This window comes from Podarcis filfolensis (assembly GCF_964270895.1).
Source record: "Podarcis filfolensis genome assembly, chromosome: 5".
Classification (NCBI taxonomy): domain Eukaryota; kingdom Metazoa; phylum Chordata; class Lepidosauria; order Squamata; family Lacertidae; genus Podarcis; species Podarcis filfolensis.
In genome coordinates, this window is record NC_139608.1 from 23,832,384 (window position 1) to 23,847,888 (window position 15,505).

At 40.1% G+C, this 15,505-nt stretch overlaps 1 protein-coding gene across 2 annotated transcripts in view; it reads right to left on the reverse strand.

Annotated features, from left to right (window-relative positions):
* Positions 1–15,505, reverse strand: part of TSC22D2 (TSC22 domain family member 2) — a 38,377-nt gene that overhangs the window by 10,239 nt on the left and 12,633 nt on the right. The window contains exon 2 of one of the 2 annotated variants that reach the window (XM_083613243.1): positions 9,728–9,799. The exons of the other annotated variant lie outside the window; for it this stretch is intronic. Within the exon in view, the coding sequence (XP_083469369.1) occupies positions 9,728–9,799 (72 nt within the window). The remainder of the gene's footprint in view (positions 1–9,727; positions 9,800–15,505) is intronic. 2 annotated transcript variants of the gene reach the window in all.

Genomic DNA, 15,505 nt, shown 5'->3' on the forward strand with positions numbered 1-15,505 from the left:
CAACAGCACTGGCCTGAGATGCCTCGCAGAGGTGCCAGGATTTGGCAGCAGCAGTGGTGGCCTGCGGGGAGCCGCAGCACTGACAGGAGGTGATGGCAGCAGTAGCGGCATCCTGGGAGGCCTTGCACTAGCGACGGGAGATGGCAATAGTAGTGGCAGCCTGTGAGGCCTTGTGGCGACACAATAAATGGGACTTACAAGGCCTTGCTTTGGTGGCAAGAAGTGGCTGTGGCCTGCAAGTGCCCCTTGCGGTAGTGGGAGGCGGTAGTAGAAGCTATGGCAGCCTGCTCCAGCGAGGCCTTGCAGGCCACTTCTGCTTCTGCCACTGTCTCCTGCCACCACTACAAGGCCTCATAGGCCACCACCACTGCCGCCACCACAAGGCCTCATAGGCTGTTGCCGCTTCTGCCATAGCCGCCCACTGCCGCTGCAATGCTTCTGCTGCAGGCTGTTGATTATTGTGCCCTTGCTGCCAGGCTGCTGCCACTTCTGCCTACTAGCAGGCCTGCTGGCAGTCCCAGATTATTTGTATTCACTATGACTCATAACCGTACTTTGGATTGTCCTGAATACCACCATTCGGTAGCCAAGCCCAAAACCAAAAGTCCTGATGGGCTGCATTTTGACTTGCCTGCTGAAGAAACTGAGTGTGCCGTAATCAATAATATTGTTATTTATCCATTTTAGATCCCCTAAGTAGTAGCAGTTGCCAGGACATTGTCCTGCTTGCCTCTGCGTAGTTCCTTCGTTATTTCAGATATCGCGATATATTGATATATCGTGATGTTTAGCTGGCGATATATCACAATATTGAAAACCAGTTATTGCCCAGCCCTAATGGAGATCAGGAAAGGTACCACAAGGATGAAGATGATGTCGGCATGGTTAATTAGCAGAGTCAATGATGCAATTAGAAACAAGAACTTCCTTCAAAAAAAGAACAAAAGAGGAATGCAAACTTTGGCAAAAGAAATGCAAGCTGACAAGAAGGGATGCTCTAAAAAAGAATCTGAGGGGTACGTTGCTAAAAACATAAAAACCATCAACATTAAAAGACAACATTAGTAGCAGTGGTGGTTGAACCCTGAATGACAAGGGGCTCAGAGGTGTGGTAAAGCAGGAGCAGATTTCAGAGAAACTAAATGAATTATTTACATTTTCCTGCCTGAACTAACTTGGCCAGAAAGGGAATGTGAGAAACTGAGGCAAACAGTGGCAATGAGAAATGAAGTTCTAGATAGACCTAATAGACAGAATAAAAAGACAAATTACAGGGTCCAAATGGCATTCACCAAGAGTTTTCAAAGTACTCAAATGTGAAACTGGAGATTAAAAAAAATAAAAATAAAACACATTTAACTTGTCCCTTAGAACAGTCCCTGTATTTGAAGACTACAAGTGCCCAATGTTAACACCTATTTTTTAAAGAAAGACCTGGGAGGATCCTGGAAATTACAGGCTAGTTAGCTTAACAGCTGTCCAAGGAAAACAGGTGAAAAGTTTTGTTTAAGATAAAATAACCAGGCATGTAGAACAACAAACCCTGCTGAAGCAGCACAAACATGGCTTCTGCAAGGATAAGCCTTGCCTCACTAAACTTTGTTCTTTGAGAGTGTCAACAAGCATATAGACCAGCTGACATAAAACCATCTATGTATAAGATATAGGCACCAGCAACTTCAGTAGAACCTGAATATTTGCAGAAATACAAAAAAGAAGAAAATACAAAGGGGGGGGGGGGGAATCTCAAGCAATGAATCCAAAACAGTCCAATGCTCAATGTCACATATTGTGGCTACCTGCTGGCAGGGGGAACGGAAAAATTGTTTGGTTGAGGAACAGGATGGAGTGCCCTATACGGAATTAATTTTCGTAGAAGACAAAGCAATACTAAATTGGACAAATGTATTTCAAACCATGTCCAGGTCTTGGGAGGAAAATCTGAACCTAAATAACAAGTAAGTTAAAAGTGAATTATTTAGCTTTGATTTGTACTCCACTATAAACTTGTGATGCTGAAGTTGTACCCTGCTCCACCATTCCATAAGATATAGGATCAGATAAAGGTAAAGGTAAAGGGGCCCCTGACCATTAGGTCCGGTCGTGACTGACTCTGGGATTGCGGCGCTCATCTCGCTTTATTGGCCGAGGGAGCAGGCGTACAGCTTCCAGGTCATGTGGCCAGCATGACTAAGCTGCTTCTGGCGAACCAGAGCAGCACACGGAAACACCGTTTACCTTCCCGCCGGAGCGGTACCTATTAATCTACTTGCACTTTGACGTGCTTTTGAACTGCTAGGTTGGCAGAAGCAGGGACCGAGCAATGGGAGCTCACCCCATCACGGGGATTCGAACCGCTGACCTTCTGATCAGCAAGTCCTAGGCTCTGTGGTTTAACCCACAGCGCCAACCGTAAAGCTCAAAAATTATACTCAGGACTGGTACCAATTTTATAGCACCATGAACCTGTTTTTCAAATATTATTTATCATCATTTGTACCTTTATACTACTATGCTGTTCTAATGTGTTAGAGTTGATGTGACAGGAAGGTCACGAGGAGGGCTGCATGCGTCATAATTCTGCAGAAAGTGATAGCAGGAACTGAATTCAGCTCTCTCCTCCCACAGCTTTCCAAAGCAAGTTTTTAGCTTTACCGAGTGAATATATTCTCGAAATTGTGTATGTGTTTACTGTCTCCTGAAATCCTACAAACCAGAGCACTATTTCCACTTATGGTGGGAGTGTCATTCAGTGGCAGCTTTGGGGAAGCTGGTATTCTTAGAAATTAATTGGACAACAAAATAAGAAATGACACCAACTCCCTCACTGGCATTATTGGGGATATAGAATATGCTAGATGAAGATGATTTTGATAAAGAATCTGATAAAGAATTGAAATTATATTTTTTGTTAGCTGTGAGGATGGCTATTTTAAGACAATGGAAATATTTAGAAGGGTTAAATAAGGATTTGTGGTTACAGTCAAATCTGGTCTATAACTATTGCTGGAAAATTAAGGTACCGTATTTTTTGCCCTATAGGACGCACTTCTCCCCCTCCAAAAATGAAGGGGAAATCTGGGTGCGTCCTATGGGGTGAATGCAGGCTTTCGCTGAAGTGTGGAGAGCGAGAGGGGCCGGTGCCCACCGACCCCTCTCGCTCTCCAGGCTTCAGGAAGACACCCGCAGCCTAGGCAGCCCTGCGGGAGTTCCTGCAGGGCTGTCTAGGCTGCGGGTAGCAGCCTGTTTCCCGGAGCGCCGGGCGCGCTGAAAGCAGAGCGCCCGGCGCTTCGGGAACACATCCGCACCCTAGGCAACCCTACGGGAGATCCTGCAGGGATGTCTAGGCTGCGGATAGCAGCCTGCTTCCCGGAGTGTCGGGCGCCCTGAAAGCAGAGCGCCCGGCGCTTCGGGAACGCATCCATAGCCTAGGCAGCCCTGCGGGAGTTCCCCGCAGGGCTCCCCACGCTGCGCATAGCAGCCTGCCGCTCGGCAGGCGGAGCGCCCTGAAGCAGAGCGCCCCGCGTGCCGGACAGAAATCCGCAGTGTGGGGAGCCCTGCAGGAGTTCCCCGCAGGGCTCCCCACGCTGCGGATAGCGGCCTGAAGCAGAGCGCCCCTCGCGCCGGGCAGACATCGGCAGCCCCAGAAGCTCGGGGGACAGCAGGGAGGCGCAGTGCCGCCATCCCACTGTTCCTAGACCTGGTTAGGTTTCCCCGACCTGCTTTTGGGGGGGAAATAAAGGGAAAAAAAATTTCCTTTATTTCCCCCCCAAAAAACTAGGTGCGTCCTATGGGATGGAGCGTCCTATGGGACGAAAAATACGGTATACTGGGGGATAAAACAAAAAACAAAACAAAATAAAAAGATTCATTTATAACTACCTCACAAAAGTTTATTTTATATATAAATGATGAAAACGATTTTCAAATGCCCCCTGTGAAATATGCTACTATTTGGAATACTTAGTAACTTTTCAGCTTCATGTGAAAATATCGTAAGATGCAGAGGACAATATCCTGATTTTAATCAACAAAAAGGTGGACATGTTATTACCCTCCAATAAACAATGCTCATTGTTCCCAGAGATTGTGAAGGCAGAAGCCCAAAATTGTATCTTTTGTGTGTTTCATTTTTAAGCAATTTATTGTATTATCTTTATTTTTAAATTGAATAAATAAGAAGAAATGCCTTAAAAAAAAAAACAGCGCTGGGAGCAGGACCGCAGCATTATTTCTCCACTATGACTGGTAAAGGTGGAATACATTAGGCAAAACACCAAAAATGTCAGAATTATGCAAATTCAGAGGAATAATGCTTTTCTTATGCCTAAGTGCATAATGTATTTTTCAGTGCAGAAAACAGAGCCTTGTCCATGAGCTCTGGGGGAAGGAAGCCATTTGCTGCCCACCAGTTTTCTTCTGCTGCAGCAGCTGCTGGAAGTTAAGAGTCCCAAGCCAGTTGTACCTGGATGCAGAAAACACAGCAAGAACAGGCTTTGCCTTTCACCCCAGGCTCTGGGGGAGAATAAGAGGGCTCCAGTTGTGCTCCTCCTTGACCCCAAGCAGCTGCCATTCTCCTCCAATACCTAGTCAGCTTACTCTGCACACACGCACCAAAATGCACACATTTGTTTTAACATTTGTGACGTTATCTGTAGGAAGTATGAGGACTTTGCTTTACGCTGGCCTAGTAAAGATTAGCCACCTTCTGCTTTGATCAGCTACCAGAAACACTTCTCTTAGACCTGAGCGCCCACACCAATGCACTCCAATTTCTGGGGAGATAGTGTCCCTCACTAGACAAGAGTAGAGTGCAAAAATGATGATATGAATCACTATTTAAGATTTTATTCTTCATATCAGTTTACTGCCCCCAACTTGAAAGTTAAATTCTGTGAGTAACTCTGAGAGGTTTCTGAATATACTGCAATAATCAAGAGCAATGAAAAAGCACGTGTAATAAGAAGTGGAAAGCAAGAATGGGCAGATCATATCCTCATTCACCACTGAAAATGCTTTAACTGCAGTTTATAATAGTAACCTTTTCCCTACTGCATGTAAATCACTTTGTTAAAGGGGTGGCATAAAAATGCATTAAGTATCACAAAATATCACTTTGGGAAAAGTGTACTAGATTCCATACTAATTGCCTAATAAGACACTCTACAGTCACTAGAGTAAGCTACTTTTGTGACAGGCATCTTTAGGCAACTCACAAAACTAAGTTTTTAACATGCAAGTATGCAGTGTGCTGACAATTTAAGTCAACTGTCTTCTCAATGTTTGGTCTAATTAAGAATGTGTTAACAAAAGAGTTGCACCCATAACATGAAACAAAATAGATTGAAATTTTATAACTGAATGCAAGTGTAATTTTTTAATACAAAGCAATGCTAATGAGCCCAAATTTGAGATACATGTAGGTATCTCAAATGCAAGGCTTGTAATTGATGTAGGGATTTCTTAAACCAAAAATATTTTTAAGTCACGCAGTACCCGTAAGACTTCAGTCTGTACCTTTTGTAACTGCGGACTATTCCAGAAGCTTCAGTAGCACCATTTGCTGCACATTCTTTTTGTAGTTGAAAGTTCCTGCAGGAGCCAAGAATGGCAGCAACGTCCTTATTTAATATGGGGACAAACTAAAATCAGAAAGCTGTTTTCAGAGAGCTGCTTTAAGTTGGTCTTCCAAACTACATTTGTAAAAGCAGTTTGGCAAAGATTCTGACAAATTATTAATAAAATCTAACTAATATCAATGTGGTGATTAATTTTCAATTTATTAATTAGTTAAACTTATTTTTGGCCTCTATATAGGGCTGCCAATGGCCCAAAGCTGCTGCCTCATTGCACTAGTAGCCTCCATGATTTTTAGTGCCAGAAACCAAATTAAAAACTTGGTTTTAATACAACTTGAAAAAAATAATGTTCAAGAAGTCTGCTTTCAAATCACCTACTCTATGCCCCTCCCCGATCTATTTTGAGTTATTTAAGATGGGGAGGCCTCCTGAGACTAATGCACCTAGCAACAAGCGTTCAAGTGGCGAGCCGGAGAAAACATGGAGGCTTCCCAAAGGACGCCTCGGTAGTCATCATCTTCAGTTTTAAAAAGATTAGAACTATGTAGCTATCACAGGTATTCTTGCAAATATTGATATAAAAAGTCTAAAGAAAACACAGGTTTCTTCAAAAATGCTCATTCTGCTACATGGTGTTTCAGTCTCTTGCAAATAACTATTCATAATTTTGTGGGTTTCAAAACACTCCCCAGAAAATTGCCAGACACAAGAGAATAGACCTTATCCATTGAGTAAGTGTAGCTGCAAAGCAGTTTGCTTTGTGACTCTGACCATCTAAAAGTATAAACACGTCAAGCTTTGCACTGCAGCACAATCATTTTTACTGAAAATGTACTTTGCATGTTTAAAGAAGTTCAGTACTACTCCACTGACCTGTAAGACCTGAAAAATAGCTCTAGCAGCAGTTTCAAATGACACCCTCATGGAAACCATCAATACAACCGCAGTAAATCTCTTTTCAAAAGGAAGGCTAAAAGAAAAAGTTCTATTATAGAGGTCTGCGATTAGGCAGAGACCAGATTGCAAAAGTTACCACCTAATCTACCAAACCAAAGATGGCCTGTTTCTACTGTTCCCTATGCTGCGTGGCTTTCGACATCCATAAAAATAGTGGAAATTGGGAGATTCTAGAATACTATCATGCTATAGTGTCAGAATAGTTGTAAGAATTGGACAACTCTAGCCCCTGCACACCACCACCGCTTCAGGAAAGTAGTGATAATGTTTCAGCTACAAAACTTCTGGCAAGCAGCAAAGGAACTCTTAAAGCGTGGAAAAGCAAACATCATACCCTTCCCCCTAAAATTCAGGGAATTTTTGCATGTGATGAAACTGTTTTCCTGCAGGCATCTCTTATTGTCCAGGGGGCCAATCTGGAGCAGAACAACCTTGTAACCAAACAGATCCTCAGGGCAAGCTGCAAGTTTTTAGGGCAACTCCCATTTAGCCCACCACAGATGAGCTAAAAATTAGCTTGCTCAAACTGGGAACAAATTGTATTGTAGAATATTGTGTTGCAGACCCGGCCTCCGATGGCAACTTGCCTTCATTAGTGATTTAACAGGGTGCATTGTCTAGCAGTAGCCTGTTTTAATTTACGAACTACTGCTAGTGACCTCTTTTCAGTTGAAGTTACAAGGTAAGAAGCTTTTTGTTATATGAATAGTCCCCTGCTGTTATTGTGAAATAGAAACTTGTTTGAATATATCCCAAATATATAGGTCACTCTTAACATTTAAATTTATACAGAAAAGTTATCCATTTATTCCAGAAGAGATCAAACTGGATGACTGAAACAAAATAAGAGATCAACTGAGAACCTTGGCAGGTTGCAGTCATTCAACTTCAGTATTATGAGGCTTATACACCACTCAGTTCTGCCATGCATTCAGTTATTGCTTTCCAAGTCATGCAAGGCAGTAAAGTGAACAATCAAAACACATCATCCTGTTTTCACGTTCCTGAGCTCCGCTCAATACTGCTCTAAGAACAGATTTGGCCAATGGGGCAACTTTCATACATGATAACATCTTTGTGCAAAAGATACAAGGCTGTAATCTACCTATACTGCAAAAGTTACTGAATGGCTAGAAATGAACATAGGATGCAACCTGTTTTTCTTTACAACTGTAGAACATGCTCTTGATTGCCAATAATGTGCATAAACTCATAAAATTGTACTTGAATCTACAGATAGCTTTGGCATGAAAATACCTAAACTCTGCTTCCAAGGCAAAGCCCTCTCCAGTGTCCCTTATAAATGTTGGTCAACAGGTATCTAAAGGCATTGAAAATAATACTGCCAAAGTGTCACAGATTTACTGTTCCAGTTAGGCCAGTCATTCCCTCCTGCAGGATATTCCATTACATTCCCTGTCCCATCAGCACCCTATGGCTACGAAGGAGGGGGTCAGTCCTTACTAGCCTGTTTTGAGGACTCTCTCACTTTATTTTTTTCCTCACCAGATTTTTTTTTGTACTTCTGCAAACCTTGTGTTTTCCTGAGCCTGCTGATCTCTCTCTCTCTCTCTCTTGGGTGGGCATGGGTGGTGCCATTTTGGATAAATAAGCAGCATCACTCACACCTGAACGTTGGAAATGTTGGGATCATGGCTACATTGAATTAAATGCAGGGTTTTTAAAAAAAATATTCCTTAACATTACTTTTCATAAAATATTCATATATTTGAAACTCCAATACTACTGAAATAAAAACATTTTCTAGTTAAGCTGGTAAACTTAACCAGAAGTCTACAAGCTGAATTCAAAGCTGCTCTTTTACAAACAGAGATTTCTGTTTTCTATTTGTGGAATTTCAGCAGAGGCTCCTGCTAGAAAAGGCTATTTTCACTAACCTTCATTTCAATCCCCCAACAACAGCACACTACACATTGTGGGTCCCCCTGTCCAAACTCCCCCACCCCACTGAACCAAACTCCATAACTCTTGATATGTTATAGAAAAGCTATACAGAAATGAACTCTTGCTGTTCCTGAATCCCCTCTTTAAGTGACATGTTTAGATACAGCACTTAAACCCTTAAATGTTAAGAATTCTTCTATTCTTAATTCAGAAGATGACAGCATTTCAGACTACTATTGTGATTTTAAATCCTGTAATTCTTCAAACTAGAATGCGTTCCTTCTGAAGTGAGCAAGCATGTGAAAAAGCAAGCTTTAGAGAAGCCATTATGTTTTCTTTGCTTCAGTAAGGCAAATGCAAACAAATGATGGTGTTTCATGTTCAAATACAAATGTCTGAACACACTATAGAAAGCTATAGCAGTAGAAAACTTGCTGTAAGCCAGAAAAGCCACCAAGCTTTCTATCTATAATATTAATATTGTGAGAACGCCAAACTGCAGATGTTGAATTAGTAATGCAACTTTTACAAGTGATGTCCTCCAAGTTGGAATTTGTTGCAGTTTCTCGCCACACATCTAGCTTTGCCCAAATCCTTACAAAGGTTTTCCCTATCTATATTCCAATTTATAGCTGCACAATTGTAATGGTTTTCTATCAAAGTATTCCCCACATATACTGCGTTTTCATTCTGCAGTTTAAGTGACCAGTTTCCAAAAATACTTTCCACTGATAGTCTTCAAAAGCCAGGTTGGTGATGCTGATCAACAACATTTCTTAGTCTTTTTGGTGCTGGGTAAAGACTTTTCTATTCATCCTGGCCTTCTATTCATACTGGTCCTTTCAAATTTTAAACCTGCATTTTAACTTTGGGGTTGCAGCAAGTTTTATTTTCAAATTGTGTTTTAAGCTACTTTTGCTTTTATGTTTTATCTTGCAGTTAAATTATTTTTATACTTACTTATTGTATGCCATTCTTTTTACTGGGTGGCATACAAATATAACAAACAAATCAATTACTACTATTCTGCCAACTACAGAAGAAAAAGAACGTGATGAATGGAACAGGGCCAGAATCCACATGGCCCAGAAGCGAATAACCATTTGACTGACATTTTTGAATACTATGGCTGCTCTAGTCAGGTCACAGCAGCTAAGTGAAGGACGTAGGCAGAATAGGTATGTTGCGGTGAACATACTACTTGATGACGAGAAACCTGCACAGTGCAAAGCCATTCATGCATACTTCAGCATGTATGCTTTTTTTCCATACTTAAGTATTCATACCTATCCCAGAGGTTCTTTGATTCCCGTAACTTGTTCGAATGGAACACTTGGTAGAAAGTAGCGGAAGGATTCCTATGAAAGCCAGGAAATGAAACAAGATTGAGAACAGATAACAATTTGCTTGAAGGAAAATATCAAGTTTTTAGGTTTCAACATGTAGAGCTCCCCACACAAAGATCTGCAACAGCTTGTAGAGTATAGAGTAGTACAAAATAGAGAGTTCACTAACACATGTAGCAGAAAGTGTGTAAAAATATAAGTTCCATAGATAGGAAAAGAACTGCCTTGCTGGATCAGCCAGCAAGCCCATTTCCAAATGTGGCTAGCTAGGTGCCTGTGGGGACTCACAAGCAGGACACAGTGAGAGCATTTCCTGTTTTTACTTAGCATCTAATGTTTAAGAAGATACAACCTCCATACATGGTGACTCCCTTCTAGCTTTCACATATAACATACTCTAGCTCACAAACAGCAGGCTCTCCTCCTAATATGTTTTCTTATATAAGCGTGTCTTTTTACAACTTTTAATTTATAAAGTTAAGATGACATACACAATGGAAATTCAAGCAGTGAAATACGAAACCATAAACTGAAGGATTCATATTTGCTCATTTGGAAACAAACAAGTCTGTCACATTGGTCAAATATTTTTGACCAAGAATATTTATAGTCTTAAACGGCAAGACACACTTGCACATTTCACAAGTCATTTCACAAAATAGCAAGAGAAAGGAGACCCTAGAAGTCAGGTATACTGTGTATCCATCTTCCTAAAAGAGTCAAGCCAAGAAATTCTTCATTTGAGTTTCAGTGTTCCATAAAGAACCTCTCTAATCTTGACATAAAGCCTACAAAATACTCACAACTTTTGATACACCTGAATTCAACAAGGTAACCTTTTCGCCATATCCCAATTTTCAGTGGGCTGTTCCAGACAAAGACATATACAAACGTCTCCGCACTTAACACACTTTCAACTTAAGTGTGACTGCATATTCGAGCAGCGCCAAGAAATAATTAAATAAACTGATTTAAACTGCAAAAAGGCATTAAAAGGGCAAAAATGGCCCCCAAAAGTGGGGAAATGGCCAGCAATCCCAGGATCCTTTGCACCAACCTTTGAGGCCTGTGGAGAGTTGGAGTTTGAGAAAGGAGGTTTGGAGGGAGCAAGTATGGTGGAGTTTTGTGGATTTGTGGCAGAGTCTGGCTTTTTTATTTTGTGTTCCCCACCGTACATGTTTTCACCTATACAAGTGGTACTCGGGAACATAACCCCTGCATAACTGGGAAGGCAACTGTAATAGCATTATGAGAACAAGTGACTGTGAAAGTTCAAAAGCACTTGCTTCTGTTTAAAATTAACTACAGTGTCAACACAAACAGATGCTCATTGTAACTATGGTTAGGGGAAGCGAGTCAATTTCACACCAGATTTTATGAAGCTAGCTTGTTTCCACTAGCCACAGTTTATGTCAACCACAGTTTAGGCATTGGGAGGCACAGTATACTGTAATTAAACTAAAATGATAGTACTGAGCTCCTTTTCTTGCAGCCATATTGAGAGAGGAGAAGGAAGGGTGCATGCAAGTCCATTGAGACTTATTTTCATAACTCTAAAGCATGGTATATATAAAAATGCAGTTGTTATCTCAAAATTGAACATTAGAAGTGGGATTAAATATCATATGAAGGTGACTGTTACATCAGCTTGCCAGGTGGCACAATCTCCCCTCTCCTCCCCCTGAATGCTGTTTGGGGGGATTCTTCAGACCCCCCCATCCCCAAAAAAGCAGATCTTGGGCTTGATGTGCTTCCTTCCACTAATGCAACAACTTAGCAATAGCTTGGGAGAGAGTCAACTACGAAATTCACACATACACAAGGTTAAAGCTTCAATGTAATCACGCTACAAGGCAAATCCAAAACAGAAAGCAAACATATAGCTCCTGAAATAAAGCAAAAATTCTCTCTCGTGTCACGTCTGTAACAAGACTGACATTTTCTCAGGAAGAATTAGCTTGTAACAAAATAGTTGTTAACCACTTTCCCCAATATTTTATGAGGCTTGGGTGCGGAAGGGATGGTATGCAGAGTTGGGGATAAGAGAGAGTGTACAATGTTCAGTTAGCACAATAGTGTGCAGAAATGTCTAAATGTATTTCAATAATTACTCAACATTAATTATCAGTCACTGAACTTTTGATTCTTAGTCTACAAAACTGACAATTGTTTTCATGAGTTACTAATAATTCAGCTAGTCCACTATCCACATTCAGATTCATTCCAAAATTCCTGCCAACTAACAACAGAAGCAGAAAATAAAACTTTTGTTTTCTCGACACCAGCTGCAACTGCCAATTTTTCTTCAGCTACGCATATGTGATTATTTTTATTATGTATGAAAGGTGAAGGGCTGTTATCCTAATAAAGTAATCCAAAAACAAAATATTAACCACAGAAACTAAATTAGGGTTGCCTCTAAAGAGCATTTCAGAATGGTTGGAATTCAGAGAAATGTACAAGCAGCTGTACAAGCCCAAAGCCCTCCTGACATAAAGCTTTTGGACAGGAGCTCTCCAAGAAATGTAGTAAACTGCTTTTGGAGCCGAAATAAACTTACAAAAACAGTTTGCAATATGGCACAGATTTATGCAATTATTTGGTTGCTCCAGAAAATTCTGAAGGGAACTTTTTCTACTGCCACAAAGATCAACGTGTTTGACTTACACTTGTAAAAGGAAAAGAATGCCATGCAAATTTTATGTGCAGCATAAATGAGTTTTTCCAGAAATAGTTGAATAGAAATTTTCCAGGGAGAAGATTGATAAAGCAGTTTAAACATCACATTGAAACAAATGTTTACTTGATTTTTCTTTTAAAAAACAACTTGTACGGATTTTAAGGAATGGAGCCTTAATAGCATACACCTCATTTTGGAATCTAAACTTAATTTAAGAGTAAGAAAAAAATATAAAAGCACTGAAAATTTTAGCACTACTAAAAAGCTGTGTGAAAAAATCATAGGGATAGTCACTTGAAAAAAATATGACTTTAAGATTTGCTTAGTATTACGTCATTTGTCCAATTTTATGTTGCACTTTTATGTTCATTCATTTTGATATTAATTTTTTTCTGGACAGATGCATTTCTAGAAGTGGAAAAAATTTCAACCCAAACCACAGGTTGCTCCATATTTAAGTTGGAAACGCCACTGCATGCTCAAACCTTGAATATAGCTCAGGTAGTATTTTGGATCACTTTGATTAAAATATGCAAACACATATTATGGTACAGCTGTTGTTGCATAGAGGAACAAGTTTCTCTCTTTTTTTTGTCAATGCTTCTAGGTTTTCAGAGGATTTTTAAAACATTTTTTTAGTTCATTATGGATCATTTCCCAGTAGTTTTTAATTATACTACATGTCCACCACATATGGTAAAAGGATCCCTCTACTGTCTTACATTTCCAACAATTGCCCTTGGTTGATTTTGACATTTTTACTACTCTATTTGGTTTCAAGTACCACCTATGCAGCATCTTAATAAATGTTTCTCTTAGTGTTTAGGATGCTGTAAACTTTATATTTACTTTGCCCAGCTGCTCCCATAGTGCAAAATCAATACTGTGTCCCACGTCCCTGGCCCAATTTATCATTGAAGGTTTAACCATTTCCTCCATTGTACCCCACTCAAGTAGTAAGTTATACATTTTTAATAATATTTTGACCCTGGATCCTAATATTATCTTTTCAAACTGTGAGACCTGCATTTTTAACAAGATACAGTATTCAGCGCTTCAAGGTTGGCAGTTTTAGAATATGAAAGAGGCAGCTGAAGTATATCGCACTAGCAATTAAGCTAAAGGAAGGGCCTGGGTCAACTGGCATATTTACTTTTTTAATTATTCTAGAAAACAGGTGTAGCATACCACATTCCTAATACAGTCTTAGTAAAAACTTATTTAGAATACAAGCCAGAAAGCAGTGCAAGTATGCCCCTGAACAGCTGGCTACCTGCTACTGACAATCCTTTAAAAAAAGAAAATAATACGGTCAATGTTCAACCAGTTGGGACTAAAGCCAGCTTTGTTTTCCCTTTCTTCTTGCCTCCCCCATCTTTGGACCAACTTACCTGCTTCGGTCTCCTCTTTTCACACCATTTCCTTGTTTTATACGTCTCCTCCCCACCTCTGTGCTTTTTCTCTTTTCATTTTCCTCTGAATGCCTTGAGTGGCTAGCACTTTCGATCTATCGCTACCTCTCTGGATAGATCACATTTAATATAAACACTTTGTACCTATGATTTAAAGGGGTTTTAAATTAAAAACAAGAAAAACAATACAAAGAAAGCAATGGATAATAGTCAAGATTTTTAAAGTTTTAAATTAATTTAGTTGTTTCAACAACATTTCAAAATGCCTGAGTAAATAAAAAAAAAAGGATTTTGCTTGGAGTCTAAAAGATAGCAAACAGGCATACACCTCCCTGGGAAGGGAATCACATCGCTTGGGTACCACAATGGGGAAAGACCTCTCCCTTGTACATGCAAGTTTTCCCTGTGATGCAGATGGTATTCAAAGAAGGATTATCAGTCTCTGCCAGTCAAAACACTGGCTTCTGCCTTCTTATGTGATATGTTCAGCCCATGCTGAACTACAAAGTGTCATGCATAAAGCAAATAGCCATTTGTGGAGATGGTAATTGAGGCATCAGATTGATAAGACTACTGGTTGATGTGACATTCTACCTTAAATATGTCTACAGTTTCTTTGAATCCAAATTCTGAAAGTAAGCAATACCACTGGTGTTCATTCACATTTTTCTATTAATGAACTATAATGAACTGAAGAGCAAGTTGTGAAGAGATTAGAAACAGTGGGAGTGGGGTTAATGTGTTCACCAGGCACTCAAGGAAAGTACTCCAGGTACTGTTTAAATATTATCTGTTCTACATATAATTATTTTTTAGATCATACATGTGGGTAAGCTGTGGATGTATTGAACTGCTGGTTGGAGAGAATAGAAAGCAATTCTTTGACTCCTTCATTAGATAGCTGAATTAGCAACATACCTGGAAACTTATGTTCAGGACAAAAGTATGCTTTTACTATGCTAAGCTTGGGAGAGAAAAAACCTTAGCTACTGTGGAAGTTTTAACAACACATGAGACTTGTTGGCTGCCATCTTTTTCGCATACAATGCCTACCCAGATATGTAGTATGTTTGCTGTGCTTAGCTTATTGCTGATTTTATTTATTATTTGACTTTTTAAAATGACTTTTTAACAGTTTTACTAATAAGGTTATTGTTTTGCTCTTTTTATCATACCTTATTTTGATCTAGAGTTTTAACTTGTAAAACACATTTTGGGGTGCCTTGGCAGAAAGGCAGTACAATGGACCCTCTGGTTACGTACCTCTCTGGATATGTAATCTTCAGATTGTGAAAGCGGCAAATCCAGAAGTATTTTTCCGGGTTTCGCCACTCGCACATGCGCAGAAGCGCTTTGTGCGCATGCACGGAAGTGTTCTATCGCACTGTGTGCGTGCGTAGAGCTGCGCCTCTGGTTACGGATTTTTTGGGATGCGCACAGACCCCCCAGAATGAATTAAATCCGTATCCAGAGGGTCCACTGTATATGAACAGCTCACTATACTCTATAATGTATATTTCCAAATATAGGCCATCTGGGTTTGGAAAAGAGGGCAATATTATAGCATTTTCCATAAAATAACATACTTGAAAGTTGGATGCCTTATGTTCCAAACCTCCTGGGTGA